This window comes from Panthera leo, chromosome C2 (genome assembly GCF_018350215.1).
Source record: "Panthera leo isolate Ple1 chromosome C2, P.leo_Ple1_pat1.1, whole genome shotgun sequence".
Classification (NCBI taxonomy): Eukaryota; Metazoa; Chordata; class Mammalia; order Carnivora; family Felidae; genus Panthera; species Panthera leo.
In genome coordinates, this window is record NC_056687.1 from 34454537 (window position 1) to 34472929 (window position 18393).

General features: G+C 32.9%; 1 protein-coding gene across 3 annotated transcripts in view; it reads right to left on the minus strand.

Moving 5' to 3' along the window:
- Positions 1–18393, minus strand: part of GBE1 (1,4-alpha-glucan branching enzyme 1) — a 280352-nt gene that overhangs the window by 74741 nt on the left and 187218 nt on the right. For all 3 annotated transcript variants that reach the window (XM_042903789.1, XM_042903787.1, XM_042903788.1), the window contains exons 10-12: positions 15317–15415; positions 9848–9958; positions 5780–5951 (exon numbers count right to left, since the gene is read on the minus strand). In XM_042903789.1, the coding sequence (XP_042759723.1) occupies positions 5780–5951; positions 9848–9958; positions 15317–15415 (382 nt within the window). The remainder of the gene's footprint in view (positions 1–5779; positions 5952–9847; positions 9959–15316; positions 15416–18393) is intronic.

Here is an 18393-nt window from a genome sequence, read left to right on the forward strand (position 1 = left end):
CCTGACGCGGGGCTCGAACTCAGGGACCGCGAGATCAGACCTGGCTGAAGTGGGACGCTTAACCGACTGCGCCACCCAGGCGCCCCTATCTATTAAGCATTCTTAAACAACCAATGATTATAATGGTAGCAAAGGTTTATCCATATAGATTACCAATAATCTTATATCTTATTTTTCTAATCTGTATTCTTTCAGTTATATTATAAACAGAGGGGAAAAAAAAAAAAACAAAAACCATAAAGCCATTCAATCATGAATACCGGGTCTTCCTTGCTGAAGAATTCATGATAATTTAAAGTGATGACAACCATATTTTTTCATTAAAATTTCCAATCAATGAATGATCACTCATTTCATTTCCTTAGACCCCAGTTTTTTCATTTATTTGAGGTTTACTATTCCAAAATGACCTAGTCCTACTTAGACTTACTGATTTCATTATAGAGCTTTCTTGTGCCTTTCTATTCTAATCTAACTGAAGTAGCTCATAAATTCTACCGACAATCTTTTAACCCAGTTTCCTACATATTTATATGACATTTTCTACTTATCTCTATCACTGTATCTAATACATGTGGTAGTATAAAGACACTTGTCTGTTTACTTGTCTGCATTCCCTTTTGAGTTTTGAGACCTTGAGGGCAAGAGCTATTTTTCAACTCAGAATATCTTCCACTTAGCAACACTTGGTACATAGTAGATACATATAAACTTTGAAGAATGAAGGAATTTTATAAATTGTGTTAAAACACATTCTAGAATGTGTTATGAATATGTTAAATTTATAGTTTAAATTGATACATATCTCAAATTTACTAACTTTTAAAACTGAATTTGCTTTAAGTTAATCTGCCTTCTTTCTCTCTCTTTCTCTCTGCTTCTGTGTACATAGAAATTCTCTGTACAGGCATGTCAGAAAAACGTATTAAGTTTTATCTAATGCACAAACTAACATGCAAACGCCATACAAGAGATAATAATAAATGCTAACCAATCAATATATATCCTAGAAATCATCCTAGAAATTAAAACTAGCTGAGGTTACCCTCAGACCTCCTCATACATGAAAGATAAGGTATTTGGGTAGCAATATTCAATGAATGTCACTATGAATTGAAAACAAAAAAATATATATTATTTAGTCTTAGTGAGACTAACTACAGAAATGGCTTAATTTACCACATATATCAACTTGGAAAATGTCATTTGATTTTTAACAAAGAATTCTTATTTTACTGATGTTTTAAAGAGGAAATGAATTAAACATTTTAATAAACTTTTATATTAAACAACGTACCATCAGGCAAAATTATAAAACAATACTCTTAGATGAAATTGGAACATCAGTATCTGGGACCTATTTATTTAATGGAATAACTAAAAATATTAAAAATAGCTAATTAAAAATAGTGAACTAAAAATAGTTAATTTAATTTTATTTTATTTTTTATTTAAAAAAAATTTTTTTTTCAACGTTTATTTATTTTTGAGACAGAGAGAGACAGAGCATGAACAGGGGAGGGGCAGAGAGAGAGGGAGACACAGAATCTGAAACAGGCTGCAGGCTCTGAGCAGTCAGCACAGAGCCCGATGCGGGGCTCGAACTCACGGGCCCCAAAAATTGTTAATTTTAATTGAAACTTAATTTAAATAAAAGTTAACTATGAGCTATGTGCCCCTGGCAATATTCTGAGTCTTGTATCTATATTAAATCACTTTACCTTCAAAACAATCCTCTGTGGCAGGCGCTGCTCCATTTTACCACTGAACAAAGGCCCAGAATGGTAATGCGTCCTACACAAGTCACACAGCTAGAAATCTTGGATCCCACTCAGATAGTTTTCTTAACCACTATGATCTACCTCTTCCTAAAAGATATTCATTAATTATACTTTGGTGGCTAATCTACATATTGACATAGATTCTTTTTTTTTTTTTTTCTTAAATATTCTCAAACTGGAAATCAGAAGAAAGAGACAACTGACAAGCTGCTGTCATTTTCTGGCTGTACAACATTAGTTGTGTCTCTTTACCTTCGTTAATTACAGTTGCAGCAAAATGGGACTTGTGACATTGACCTAGCACACCTTAATACTTGTCTAACTTTCTCTCCAGGTTTCTTTTGAACTAAGAAAGCGCTAAGTTAGATGATGCATATGAAAATGCTTTAGAAAGTATAGAATGTTATGCCAATATAAATTTACTTTTATTCATATTTATTATTTTATCTCTTGTATGATCAGTGATATAAAAATATAAAACATATGAAAATAATTTAACCATCCCTGCTCCCCTCTCCTGTATTTGATTCTTTCATGACTGCATTGTAGAAGAATAAGAAATATAAATGTATTTATTCATAACTAATTAAAAAATAATCTAGCAAATAAAAAATTCACAGCAAATATTGTTCTGCTTTAAACAGAGTGAAAGAATTTGTTGAAATTCAAAATTGTTCTGCTTTAAACAGAGTGAAAGAATTTGTTGAAATTCAAAATTGAAGTATATAAGGCAAAAAAACAAGCAAAACAAAACAAGTCAGCCAAATTGGTATCATTCTGAAAAAAGTCAGTATTGGCCTTGATGATTTGTGATGAATAGAATACATATCTAAGTGCCTAATGAATTTATGTACAATGTTTTAATAAAAAAACTATAAAAATGTGTTTTCTTTTCTTAATTCATTCTTCTTCTACTAAAGGAAAATAAAAAAAAAAAAAAATTCCAGAAAGCTAACAAGTTTAAAAATGCCTAAAATATGAATAAACAACCAGATTGCTCCTCAGTCTTAAAAAAATTTCTTAAACTGATCTTTTTAAATATTAATTTCTTATATGCCACTTGAAAAAAAATTACTCTACTTACAACTACAACTGGTGATTGCAGCTAATGAACTACTGCTAAAAATATTACAAGGTAATATTTTATTTATATATACATCTACCTATTTATTACATACATATACATCTACCTGATATCCTTTTTTAGAAAAATGTGGAAGCCTTGTGATGTGCTGCTAGATATTATGCCAGAGTAGTTCCTGGAGATATAATAGTGAATAAGATACAGATGACCCCTATTTTCACTGAGTTTTAAATTTACCAAGGGAGTCATATATTTAATAGTTTTTCAAATGTAATTTTGTTAAGTGCCATGAAAGGTAAGGATGGGGTAATATAAAAATGTGTAACAGGGGAAACTGGTGTAGCATGAGGCTTTAGGGAATGCTTCCCCAAGGCAATGAGATTTGCAGAGGAAGGATTTGGTCAGGTATGGGAGGGGGTGTTTGAGTGGAATGATTTCAAGAAAGGAGAACTGCAAAATGTATAGAGCTCAGAGTGGAAGGAGGTTGGTACATTCAGTGAACTGAAAGAAGGCTTGCTTGGCTGGAGCAGAGCAATCAACAGGGAGACCCACAGGAGACCATTCATGCGAGACTTACAGGTCAGCTGGAGGGCACTAGTCATTGAAGCCATTAAGCAGGACAGTGACATGATCAGGAAATGGAAAAAGAAAATATTTGAAGTCATGATAGCTCATAGGGAAAGATTTCATAAAACAACATCAATAATCAGAAATTATAGAGCTACTCGGAGATTATTGATTTTAAAGTTTGCACAGAAATGCTAGATTTAGATAATAAGACAGATGGAATAAAAAAAAAATAGGTGTTATACTGGTGTTAAACATTAGAAGCCATTTGTTTTAAGGACACAAGAATAAAACGTCAAAGATCTTAGTTCTCTATCAAAGAATAATTTCAAGATTAGATTTGATACCACAAATATGCTCACTTTATAGGCCTTATAGAAAGAGGTGTTAGAAACAATTATGTTTCTTTATTGTTACTATGGGAAGAGTTTCCAAAACAGAACAGGTGCTCAGCCTGTCTTAGGAGGGATATATATTTCACAAAGCTTATGAGTTACTGAGATTTGTTAATGTCCTGGCTGTCCAAGACCCATTTTTACCATTATGGAATATACACCAAGACTCAGGAAATCATTCTTATTACGAATTTGCATCAGACCTTTCTTATTTAAAAGTTATCAACATTTATTTAACTAGGACCATTAAGCTCCATCATCTGTGGATAGACCGTTTTACTCTGAAATTTGCCTGAAGGTTCTGTTATGCGCTTCAGGCTAGAACTGTCTTTGGCAAAGGATAGTCTCAGGTAAAGGACTTTATTAAGTACTTCAAACTACTGACACTCTCTACTCAAAGGTACAGCCTCTGAGTTGACAATGCTTACACAATTTCCAGACTAAAGCAGTAAACTGAGTCAGGTTACTAGAGTTCTTGAATGCAGTGGGTTTCTAGAATTAATGACATAGGACCGAATTAATGACATAGGACTGGCTGCATAAACTCAGAGATGTTCTTTTATTTCGGTTCTCTGTTTGGAAAACTGTTTCATTTCCACACATACAAGGAAGCCCTCTCAGTTTCTATTTAAGCTTAGACTGTAACAACTTAATTAACTGCTTTTATAAATGAAATGAAACATTAAAAAAATCTCACACTAAAACCTCAGCTCTCCTTACTTTACATGGTGACACAGTTATTTACATACATTCATGGATTCTATCTTTTTCTCAGGATATAATTGAATGAATTGACTGCAACTAAGGCCTTACTAGGATGGCTATATTTGTGGACAATGTTCACAGAGTCAGGGAGGACCAGTTGCTTTTAAGCAACTGAGGATGATTTTACTTATGGATATCATGCCTGCAAAGTCCGCTCAGGAAACCTGGCCTGTGGCATGGCTGACACAATGCAGTCCCTCAGGTCAGGAAGGTCACTTCCAGACAGTTTAGGAATATTAACAAATTTCTGTGATCCTAAGAGGAGAGGAATACACCCAAGGGTACAGTCCATACGGGTGAAATCTGGTGCATAAAGGGTTGGGCTTGCTAACCTCAAGCTAGCAAACAATAGAGACTATTTATTTATTTAACAATAGAAACTTTTAAAAGTCCAACCAGAGGTTCCTTATAAAAATTTCCAGATAGAAATGAATTAACTTGAAGCTCTAAGGCTTTTACTTTAGAAAAATAAGTCAGCCTCCCACATACACTTCCCGTCTAAAAATGATGAAATCTCCTAAAACTCAAATTCTCAAATAATCGTTGTTGACCAAACAGAACAGAAAATATTAGTTGATTTCTATATTGCAGCATTCAACATCCTTCAGACAACAATGACCTTGGAATATTCTTATTTTTAAAATAATCTTCTATTTTTAATATTAAAATATTAAATATTTTAATAAAAGTCTTCCTATTTTTAAAATAAATACACATTTCATTTTTGTACATCACATATTCTTAGTCTTGGTTTTCACATTTATCATAGAAACATGCTGGTGTACAATTACCTCAAAGACCAATAATCTTAGCTGAATATGTTATGATATGACAATGATATCTTTCTTATGTTCAATATGTGTGAACACTAAAGTAATAAATAAACTCAAATGATGAAATTCAGAATAATAACTCTAAGCTTTAAAAATAGTTCATGCCACTTGTTGACAAACCATTACATAAAGTGCCAGCTATCGCTGTACTTTTGTATTGTATATGAGTATAACAATGATCATACAGTAATTTAATTTCTGCAGTTTATATGTGAGTGTATTAAAAAAATAAAGTTGTAATTTTTTATTTTAAATCTGAACAGCCAATTCAAAACATTCTACGTGATTTATGTTATAGGTAATATTAGTTAACATTCTGAACACAGATGGGGTATGTGTTCAACTCCTACTTACCCATGAAATTGAGATAGCCTTCTCCACCGAGAGCATGAGTAATGAGTCGAATCATTTTATGAAGCTGTATTCCACGATCAATAACTGGAGTAAACGGGGTCAGAACACTCATGTTGGTATACATTTCAGCATCCATCAACCAAAATGCCAGTGTCTTATCCCCAACTAGTGCCTATAGAAATAAAAGTCAGTGAGATAAATGCAAAGAATAGGTACTAAGCAGTTTTAATTTGCACTAGAGTAACACGTGATTACACAGGATGGGAAACAATCTAGGAGAGGGTGTTAGAATTAGTATTAATTTCATGTATTTTCCAATAGTTGCTTTCTACACTGAAGGTGAACTGGTATAATCATGTGAGCTGGTCAGAGATCAACGCATATATTTTCAGGACTGGTTTTTATTTTTAAAGAGCTTAGTGAAAACTCAGGATAAGCCGCTTAAATATTTGTTATATCTGAACTGATGCTTCGAGTTTTCTGAAATTGGAACAAATATTTATTATAATTGTTGAGAATACTAAATAAACTTTAAAAATAGTTTGCATTACCATTTTATTTGTTTTGAAAGAATGGAAGATTTTCTTAATCATTTCTATATATTTATATTTATGTTTATGTATTTATATACATAAAATATGTACATAAATATACTAAAATGGACCCTATTCTCCTTCAGCAGAGGGTTGACAGCTTTTTCTTAAAATGTAAAATTTGTTTTCTCATGGAATCTGTCATCTAATCTAAAATTAGTTTGCTTTATTTTATTTAAAAAAATTTTTTTTAACATTTTATTTATTTTTGAGACAGAGAGAGACAGAGCATGAACGGGGGAGGGTCAGAGAGAGAGGGAGACACAGAATCTGAAACAGGCTCCAGGCTCTGAGCGGTCAGCACAGAGACCGACGCAGGGCTCGAACCCACGGACCACGAGATCATGCCCTGAGCTGAAGTCAGACGCTTAACTGACTGAGCCACCCAGGCGCCCCAAAATTAGTTTGTTTTATATGAAAATATAACAGTTGGTAAATGGGGCAGGTAACTCAGAAACATAGTAGAAGAGAGGCCTCTTAATAATCCAAAATTTTATGGCTAAAAATGGCTAACTAACACAAAATGTTTTTTACTGACAAAAATAATTTATAGTGAAACATACAATAGAGCATAAACTGTAATCTCCTTATCCTATTATAATAATTTTCATTTTTAGAAAAATATTTTTACTTATAAACCTATTTTAATCTCAAATCTATTTTGATTAAAATGATTTTTCTTTAAAATACTGTTTCAAGACTATCTACTCATTCTGTCAGTCTTGTCCTTATTTTGAGGGCCAAGAAAGAATTAGCTCAGAATATGGCTGCTGGCACAAGAATTCTGAAAGTTTGATTAGATGGTAATTGTCGTCTATCTTACTCCAGTTCAAATTATTTCACTTTATCAAAGTAGACTCTTTGTTCTCTGACTCAAAGGTAAATATTTTAAATCTAAACATATGAAGTGGAATGTGTACAGTTACAGACTGAATTGTGTCCTCAAATTCATGTTGAAGTCTTAACCTCCAATGTGACTATATTTGGAGAGAGGGTCTATAAAGAGGTAGGTAAGCAAGATTAAATGAGGTCATAACAGTGAGGCTCTAACCCAATGAGTGGTGTCCTCATATGAAGAGAAAGGGTTACCAGGGATAAGTGTACAGAAGAAAGACCACGTGAGAAAAGAAAGATGGCCATCTGCAAGCCTCCGGGAGAGGCCTCGGGAAAAACTAAACCTGCGGACACCTTGATTTTGGACACCAAGAGCTGGGAGAAACACATGTCTGTTGTTTATACTGTCCTGTGGGATTCGGTTATTGCAGTCCTAGCAGACTAATACATGTACCAATAAAATGCAGTTTCAATCAGACATACAACTCAGAGCGCTGTACAAACTTAGTTCAAAAATAGGCTCCATCGCTAAAACAGTTTGAAGATAACGCATAGAAGATATACACATTAGTTAATAGATAATACTGGTTCTTAAACAATTTTGCCCTTTTCACTTGTTTTAAATTGCTTTGTTATATTCTTATGTGTGACTGGGTTTATTTCTTTAAGTTATGATTATATTACAAAATTATTTTGATAAATTCTGATTAGATTTTTACCAGGATGTCGATTTTTCTATAGTATTCATCTTATAAATACACATCTTTATAATTTTATCAGATTTAAGATTCAATGTATTTTTGCTTTTAGAAAGAGATACAAAACTTGCATCTTTTTGTACATTACTGACAATTTGTCATACCGGGCAGAATTACATCAATCTTTAAAGTATGAAATAATTCTTGGTAAATCCATAATTTTCTGTACATTTTGGGAGTAAAACTATGAAAATAGTGTAGGTGTTGCATCCTTAATTTATTTAACCCATTCATTTACTCCTTCGTTCATTTATCTAAAATAAATATATCTAGGGAGCTCAAATATGTTAAAATTGCTAGGAGTTTGCAATATAAAGAATTTATGCATTTATTTTAGTTTTCATTATTGTTATATATCTGGTGAGAGTTCCTCCACACTTATTAATACCTGTTTTTTTTAATTTTTTTTTAAATTTTAGTTCTCCTTTTTTTGGTAGGTATTGATTTGATCTGCTTTACAGCCAATTTAAGTTGAAAAGAAAGCACTGCTCTGATTTGGAAGATACAAAATTTAATATACATTTACATCATGAATCAGCAAACTTTTTGTAAAGACTGCATAGTACATATTTTAGGTACTGGGGCTACTTTCTCAGTCTCCACCACTTAAATCTACCATTATGCCTCAAAAGCAGCCGCAGACAATACATAAGTGAATCAGTATGGCCATGTATCAATGACTTTTACAAAAACAGGCAGCAAGAAGAACTTGGTACATGGGCTTTAGTAGCTGACCTCTGGTCTACTTAACTGTTTCTTAATAATTAAAGGAGACAGCTGAAAATCTACCTGTTTACCTTAAATGGTCAAATTCTGCTAAAATAACAAGATTATTGTTTGAGCTTCAATTTCCTTGATGCACATACTGCAAATAATCTCAGAAATGTTTACTGTCTCCTTTATAATGCATACATGTTGTTTATGTTTATGAGGATTAATATGGCTTTAAATAGCTAAATGGCCTTTGTTCCTACCTTTACTTATGTTTATTGAATGACTACTAGGAGCAGTCACAGTGCTAAGGCTGGATATATAAAGGCAATGGAAACTAATGTTCTGCCTAAAATGTGATGAAAGCATAGAGAATGAGGCCACTATTTTTCCCCATACAACTAGATGAAGACTTCAGGGAGAATATGACATCAGAGTCAGGGCAGGAGGGCTTCACAGGAGCTCCCAGGTACACTAGGCATTTTCAGGTGTGTGGGGAAAGTACCTGATTGGAACAAGGATGACCTAGTCAGGAATGGGTGGGAATTTTATAGTCCTGAAGAATAAAATGCTTGGAGAGTTGAGCAGAGAATAAAGGTGGAAACTTTGGCTTGGGACAGAATATGAGTGGCCTTGAATAAGAAGATCTAATCAAAAGATGTGGGTTGACAAAATGAGCTTTGCTCTTTGGAAAATATCTCAGGCTGAGTTAGAAAGGATGGGCTGAAGCCGGAGAAACAAGGGTCAGGGTGATTACTTAGCAAGAGAATTCAGTGATTGCAGGAAAAAATGATGAAAGCTTGTCAAAAGGCATAAAAGAAAACCTCAAGAAGGAAAACTAAAATTGAAATTAAAATTAACCTGGATCAGAACCAATATTCCTCTTGTTACAACAAAGGAAAACATGTAGGAGAACACTTGCAACTGTCATTTACAATTTTTTAATTACAGTTTTGCTTAGTAAAAATAGTACTGCGTTTTGAAGCTAGAATTTATAGATCTGTAAAATATTTTTTAAATGTTTTCTAAGTCTGAGCAGTTTTCACATAAAGATAGCTATAAATTATATTAACTGTACTAAACCTCAGAAATTTGTATTTGGATATTTTTGTATTAGATATGTTAATAAATACAGAGAGAGACACAATTAATTTATATACATATTCATTTACCTGATCATGGCTCTCTGCATAAGCAATGCATTTTTCAAGGTAGCGTCTGTTTGTGAGTGTGTATACAATATTGCCCATATTCCAATCTTCATCTTTAAACTCTTTAAGTAGCTAAATACAAGAGAGAAAATAATTTGAATAAACCATTATAGTTCTTACTTTATTTAAATCACTATCTGAGGGCATCCATCGCAAATCCAAATTATTTGACATATAGATACAAGTGCACCCACATAGCAAAAATATCTTAGGTTAAACATTTACTAAAATCGCAGATTTTATACAGATTGTCCAAATGACAGTGATGTGGTGTGTATGTGTGTGTGTGTGTGTTTGCTTTTGTGCAGATGGTTTGATCAGTGCACTTTAGGATTTTTTCAACTTTTTTCCCCCGTAACAACCGCTACCTCTTGATTAATGACCACAGTGAAGTGTTATTGTGCAATATATCTGTAACTTTCAAAAGGGAGAGATATTCTTGCTACATTTTTAGGTTTGAATAAAGAAAATTTTAGCAGGAATAATGTTTTGTTCCATTCTTTTAAAAAAGTGATAACTAAAGAAAAAAAAAACAACTTGAAAGTTTAAAGGCTAATTATCATGAAATAATTACCATCTTAGCAGACCACACACCTCTCTCTACTTCAGTCTCCAATCTGGTTTCTGCTGCATTTTGATGCAAATGACCTTGCCAAGACTGCAAATGACTAACTCTTAGGTAATATTTTCTCTATCTTAGGCAAATATTTGCTGTACATGTTGAGTGCTGACTCTATACTTTCCCAAGAATGGCTTTTCTTCTTAGTCTACCAGAGTGAAACTCTGGATTGTTTTGTTTTCCCACCTCTCTAGGCATCCTGCAGGCTCCCCCTCTGCCTATCCTATAAAGTTGATGCTCCACAAAGTTATTCCTAAAAATAGCCTCTTTCTTCTACTCAATACACTCTTTCTGCATGGGCTCATTAATCTGTCCAAAGTGTCAACTGTACTCTGATATGCAGAATTCCAAGACGGTCCCCATAATTCTTGCTCCCCCATATTCACATTTCTGTGCAATCCTTTACCTAAAGTGGAGGTGGAACCTTGTAAAATATGATAGATGTCCTCTGAGGAAACCATGAGGTAGCAAGTGAGTAATGTTTTAAGTTATCAAGATTGTGAAAATTTGTTACACAGCAACTAAAGCAAAACTGCTGCAGATTTTGGTACAAGAAAGAAATGGGATTCAGGCCTGTTCATATCTTCCTTTGTTGACTTTTGTTCTATGGAAGTCAGAAGTGCTTATCCATGTCTCATAATTTCAGTGTGAATTGTTGGGCACCAGACAGCAGATTGTGTTAGGCAGAATAATGGTCATCCATAGGTTGTTCACATCCTAATGCCCAGAACCTGTGAATACGTTCCCTTACATGGAAAAGGACTTTAGAAATGTGATAAATACATTGAGGTGGGAAGATTATCCGGGATTACTTGAATGGGTCCAATATAATTGCAGGGACCTTTGTAAAAAGGAGGCAAGAGTGGTCAGAGTAATAGAGAAATATGAAGATGCTACTCTGTTGGCTTTGAAGATGGAGTAAGGGGCTATGAGCCAAGGAGTATAGGTGGCTTTTAGAAAACTAGAAGCCTTTAGAAAAGGCAAGGGAACTAGACCACCAGAAGAAATGCAGCCTTGTCAATACCTTAATTTTAGCCTAGTAAGACCCATTTCAGATCTGTGACCTAAAGAACTTTGAGAACTATATAATGGCTAATTGGTGTTGTTTGAAGACACTGTTGTGGTAATCAGGTACAGCAACAATTTGACACTAATGTATTGACCTACAAAAATATGCTCACTTAAATTTGACTAATGTGCAAAGATAATTCAATGGAAGGATAGACTTTTCAAGAAATCATGCTGGAAGAGCTGGAAATCCACAACAACAACAACAACAACAACAACAAAAGGAAACTTGAAATAAGGAACTAGGTCTTACACATTTGTTGCACAAAAATTAATTCAAAATGGGCCATGGACTTCAAGTGCAAAAGTACAAGTATAAAATGTTTAATAGAAAACATAGGAGAGTCAAAGAATTTTTAGTCTTGATACCAAAAAAGGTCCCTGTAAGAAAAAAATGATAAATTTGCCTTCATCAAATTTATTATAGACAAAGAACTTTTACTCTGTGAAAGTCCACATGAAAAGGATAAAAAGATTAAGCAACAGACTGGGAGAAAACATTTGCCAACTTTATATCCAACAAAAGAGTTTAATCTAGATTATATAAAGAACTCTCAAAACTCCAGAGTAAACAAATGATCTAATTAGAAAATGGTCAAAAGACACGAATAGACATTTTATCAAGGAGGATATAGAGAGGGCAACTACACACATGAAAGATGTTCATCATCATAAGCCACTAAGAAAATGCAAATTAAAACCACAGTTAGATATGACTACACATCTATTATAGAATAACTAAAACAGGTGCAAGGATGTACAGAAAGTGGATCTCTCCAACATTCCCAATGGGCATGAAAAATGGTACAGTTATTCTGGACAAGTTTCATAGTTTGTTAAAAATTTAATTATCCATCTACTTAAACATCCAACTACTATATGATTTAGTAATTGCACTATTTGTCATTTATCTTAGAGTAATTAAATTTTATGACCATACAAAATCTGTACACAAGTGTTTATAGCATCTTTATTTGTAATAGCCCAATCCAGAAACAATCCAGATGTCTATAATGGGTGAATGATCAAACAAAGTATGGTCTATCCATACTATGGAGTACTATTCAGCAATAAAAAGGAATGCACTACCGATACGTGCAACAACCTATATGAATTTCCAGAGAATTTTGCTGCGTGAAAAATGGCAATCCCAAAAGGTTAAATATTGTATGATTTCATTTATATCAGATTCTTGAAATGAAAAAAAAAATTACAGAAATGGAGATCAGATTAGTGGTTGCCACAGGTTAAAAAGTGATTGGGAAAACATGAAGGAACTTTATGGTGATGGAGTATTTTATATCTTAACTATGCCAATGTCAGTATCTTGGTTGTGGTACTACACTATAATTTGCAAGGTGTTACCACTTGAAAATACTGGTTTTCTCACTGTATCACAACTGTTCTTACAACTGCGTGAGAATCAACAATTAAAAAACCTTCTATAATAAAAATACAAAGTGCTCAGTAATTTTTGGTGGAATTAATGTATAAATGAATGAATTCAATTAACCACTTATCTCAATTTAACATAAAACGGTAATAAAAGGTAGGTAGGTAATAAAAATGATAAAATAAAAGGGATTGCAGCAAATTTGGCATATTTTAGATAGGCAAGTATTTGTTCAGTAAATGATTAAATATGATTAAATGTGGTATTCCAAACTACTGATTTTGAACAATACAAGTAGAAATAATTTGCTTTTGAACAACAAAAACATGAATGAAATCTAGCATTCTGATTTAACTCAGACCCTATGGGGAAATAACAATGAATGCCATATATTCTGAGTACAGCTACCATTTGGATTAATACTCCTGTGTACCTTTTGAGGAAATAATAGTCATTTATGAGATTATTTTTTTAAATGCACAAATTACAAAAGTAGGGGATATCACTGAGCTTTTTATAATATTATTTTAACTTTCTCTTGTCTTACTAACTAGGGTTCCCACTTTGGTGATGCAAAAAGATTTTTAAATAATTACATAAAACAGAAGATAACATCTGCCTTTAGACAATTCACAATCTAAGAAGACATGATGATCCTAAACATAGGACAGTATACTTTTCCGTTTGTATGAAGTACTAACTAGTACAGTACCTTGAGCATACAAGGTACTAAATGTTTTATAAATTAAATTAAATTAAATTAAATTAAATTAAGTATTTTTTAAAAATGTCGTCATTGGTAAGAGAAGGAAATACCCACTGTGGGCTATGAGTGATGGGAATAATTCTAGGTTGATGTACCCCTTGAAATATTCTTAAATCTGCACAAAAACTGATGGAGGCTTTTCAGTAGGAGGTGAGAAAAGTAATACTTGGCACTTGTGAGGGGAAAAAAGTCTGCATGGAAGATTGGAAATCCTAAAAGATGGTGGGTAAAGACCTTTAGACCAAGGTGAGAAAATTGAAGACCACACCATTTTTTTTTTTTAAATGACAGATATAAAGCAACTTTCCCAGGTATTAAAGCTAGAATACATATTTGTTTCTTTGATTTTCAGTCTAATCATCTCTATGAAACATTTGCTTTTTTGACTTGACAATGTTTAGGAATCATTATAAATGGAGAAGCAAAAATTATGTTGGTAAAGATTTAATGTCACAGTTGTGTTTTGCACAAATTGCCTGGAGAGTACAGGGAAGAAAGTTAAGATAGGATTACAATAATTAGTTCCTTCAGAGCAGGCTCCACGGTTTTTCTATCCAAGGTTAAACACATCTACAGTTCACGGTGTACTAAAGGGCTCATCAGAAAACTGATTATTTGATACAAATATGATTATTTGATACAAATACAAAGCTGACTCCTTATGCATATTCAGCCTGTCATCAGGGACATAGCCACTCAGAGTGTTCTATGTCAAATCTAAGTCTACATAAAAACAATGGTCTTTTAGGCAAATATTAAATAAAACAAAATATAATCGAAGCTATTTAACTATAATAAAATTTAATACAATTTTATTACAAATAATGTGCAAGGTGTCATCTACAATTATGCATTCCTAGTGCTTGGCACACGGTAAGGATTTCTTTTTTTTTTTTTTTTAAATTTTTTTTTTAATGTTTATTTATTTTTGAGACAGAGAGAGACAGAGCATGAACGGGGGAGGGTCAGAGAAAGGGAGACACAGAATCTGAAACAGGCTCCAAGCTCTGAGCTGTCAGCACAGAGCCCGACGCAGGGCTCGAACTCACAGACCACAAGATCGTGACCTGAGCCGAAGTCGGCCGCTCAACCGACTGAGCCACCCAGGCGCCCCTAGGATTTCTAAATGTCAAATAAAGGAATGGATGAATCCAAATCTGCTGAGGTAAAAACATACTATGAAGCAAGTAAGGGGAATTAAGGAGTAACTTTTACATTGATGAATTGCAGGCAGAAATGGATGCTTGATGAAGCTGAATGTGTTTTATACAGAGAGCAATGAAGTTTCACAAAACTGCAATGATAATGCAAAATTTCATATACAGAGCTCACGTTATGTTAATATTTTCTCCTTGCCTAAATAACACAAGAATGAATACTTTAAACTAGAACTTTTAGAAGTTTGTGAAACATCTTATTAAAAAGCATAAGAATCAACACACTAATGAGAAAATTTTTTAATACTTCAATTATAATGATTATAACATTTATAACTAATGATCACAAGTTAAATAAATCAAAGAGATAAAAAATAAACCAACAAAATACATAGTATTTTTAGGGAAAAAAATGCATAAATCTTACCTGGATCCATTTATCTGGAATTGCCATAGCTAATCGATAGTCAAAGCCGACTCCTCCCTGGGAAATCGGAGAACAGAGAGCTGGCATTCCTGACACATCCTAAAACAACGTCATCAATAGTATCAGTTCACATTGTTCAAATTCTTAGGAAATATTCTTTTGACAGTAGAGAATAAATAAAATAAATAGCCCTATAAATAAAAACAGTAAATGGAGGCATATCTTTTTGGAGTGTTTTGGTAGCATAATTGTAAAAGTAGTTAAAACTGTAATGGGAGATTTCATTTCCCACTAAGTTTTTGTGTAATTCTTTTCACTGCAGGACAACTTCAATCTCATGAGGCGTTTTTTTCATTTTTTTTTCTTTTCCTTCGTATGACAAAGAGAACAGAAAATAGTAAAATGATTACTGCTAAAACATAGTATCTTAGACTTACTTTTGAGCCACTGTATGAACACTTAGCTCTTGCTTTCAAACACAAAAATACATGTGGCATATATCTGCTGTACTTGCTCTCTGCATAAAGTACTGACATGGAGTGTATTTTGTGAGCATCTAGCTTCTGATGAGACAGAAGACTTAGTATATTAAGAATGAAGCAATAAGATGGCTTTCACTATAGTCAGTCACACTTGAAATGGATCTAAAGGGTATCTAGTGGACCTTCTTCATCTAGAAGACACAGAAACTGAAGCTCACTCAGGTGAAGGGATTTCTAAAGATATGTTTCTCGATAGGGTCAGATGGCAGGCACTTCAACAAAGTATCTTCCTCCTCTGTCATGCCACCACTAGATTACTGATAATTGGGAAGTTAAAAAAAAAAAAAAAAAGATGGTATAAGGAACCAGATGTAGTAAAATATATTATAATAGCAACTCTGGTCTCACGCGAGACATGTATTAGCAATTCTAACTCTACAATATCTTTGAAATCAATTCTTCTCCTTTGCTCCATTTCTACGACCATCATCCTTCTTATTTAATCTTCATTACTCCTTGCTTAGACCATTATGCTCCCAAAAGGAATTCCCATCTCCAGTTTCCCTTCACACTAACTGCTGCCAAAACAACAGTTTATGAGACAGCCTGCTATCACTCCCCAACAATGGCTTTCAATAGCCAACAATCAAACACTCAAATTCTTAAGCTAAAGATTCAATTCAACAATCATCCTTTAAACACTGACAAAATAATTTCCTATTTGATTATCTGCCTCCTTACGTGTTGTTAGAATGTAGGATCCATGGGGCAAAGGTGTTGTTGTTCACTGATACATGCCAAGAATTCAGAGCAGTAGGAGAGTAACTGGCATGAAGCAGGAACTCAATAAAATTTGATGAGTGAATGAATAAAGGCACTGTCAGGAATTTAAAGGTAAATAAGGCAGAATATTTGACCTTTGGGATTCATAAAGACCTAAATAAACATATACACACTTATTATCATGAAATGATAATGCCATATAGTTGTTACAATTGTTAACTAAAGTACACAGAAAGCAGAAGGGAGAAGCCTACATCTTTCCAGCATAATTTCTAGTATATTTCAAGTACTAAATACATCATCCATTTTGAAATATTCACTCTTCCCTGTGCTTGTCACAAGCTTTTCTATGCATGTCACTGCACAAACTCTTCCTTGTATTATTATCCTTACTTTCTAAAAAGACTGTTATACACTCAGAACTCTCTGAAATTTAACTCAAATACTTTTTCATCTACAACACCATCCCCAAATTCTTCCCACAGAAAAGGTGGAAAAAAGAAATATATAATCTCTCCGGACTTATAAAATACTTTATTAATTGCTTTTTAATGGAAGACAGATACACTTAAATATAGTGCATAGTGAAATACATTCTGTAAGAAAAAGAAATATTTGTCAATAAAATCTTAGTTCTACATAATATTTCATAGGTTATAAATGTAAAAGGAGAAAAAAGTGAAAGGGATGCATGCTTAATAGAAAAAAAACATTTTCAGAGAAGTTGTATCTATTATATATGTCACATTTTCACTGATACAGTAGGTATTTAGTTTGATTCCTTACAAACATTGGCTGTATATGTTTTAAATACCAGGTACTCATGTTAGGCACTGGAATTATAAACAAAAATGCCTTCACAGAAGAGTTCTCATGAGACTAAGTTTTCCTAAGACTGGTGATAGGCTGGTATTAAAGATCAAGATATTTTTTTTCTCAAGAAACATTAAGGTGCATTCTATATTTTCTCTAAAGGTAGTTTTAGGAAATACTTTGATAGGAAATAGAATCTGCTAAGAAAAATATTTGGACACCACTTGGTCTTGACTTCTAAAACTGAATCCTTAGAAAGCTACTCCATTAATATATATGAGATATTTGCAGTTCTCTTTTGAAAGAGGAGAGTTAATGACTATCCTTTTAAAAATCTTAAAAAGAAAAAAAAAAGGTAAACATAAAGGCCACTAAAATAAATATATTTTAAATATAAAAAAGTTGATACCTACCAACATAGAATATAAAAATGATTATGTGTTCCAAATAAAGTTAAAATAGTTTTTATTTTTATATTTAAGGATCACTTATGACTATGTCAAAGGGAGAGAAAACCTCAATCAAAAAAACATTTTTAATTAATATACCAAATAGAACCATGGGAAATGGTAGGTATATTCTAGGAAAAAAGGTTTCAATTTTAATAACTGTCATTGTAAATAAATTTAAATTTCTACTATAGGACTTTATATAAATTGCATTACTTATTTGTTACACCATATTCCTTTCTTAAAAAAAAAAAAAGTTCATGAGGATCAATTTCACATTTTGAAGAGACTCCCACTAGACAGAAAAGTGATGTACTGAAATTGAAGTAGTTTTCAATTTAAGTAGAATAAATTGAAGACACATCTTGTTAAAAAAAAAATCTAAAACCAAGTAATATAAAGTAGACTAAAGTCTCAAAGTTTCATTGGTAGAAACACTGATAATCAGACAAGGGCTCCCTAGATGATGAAACTATTTTACTTGAAATGAACGGAGAGATCAATGTAACAATTTTACATTTCATGTATTAAATAATTGCTTCTTTTTCTT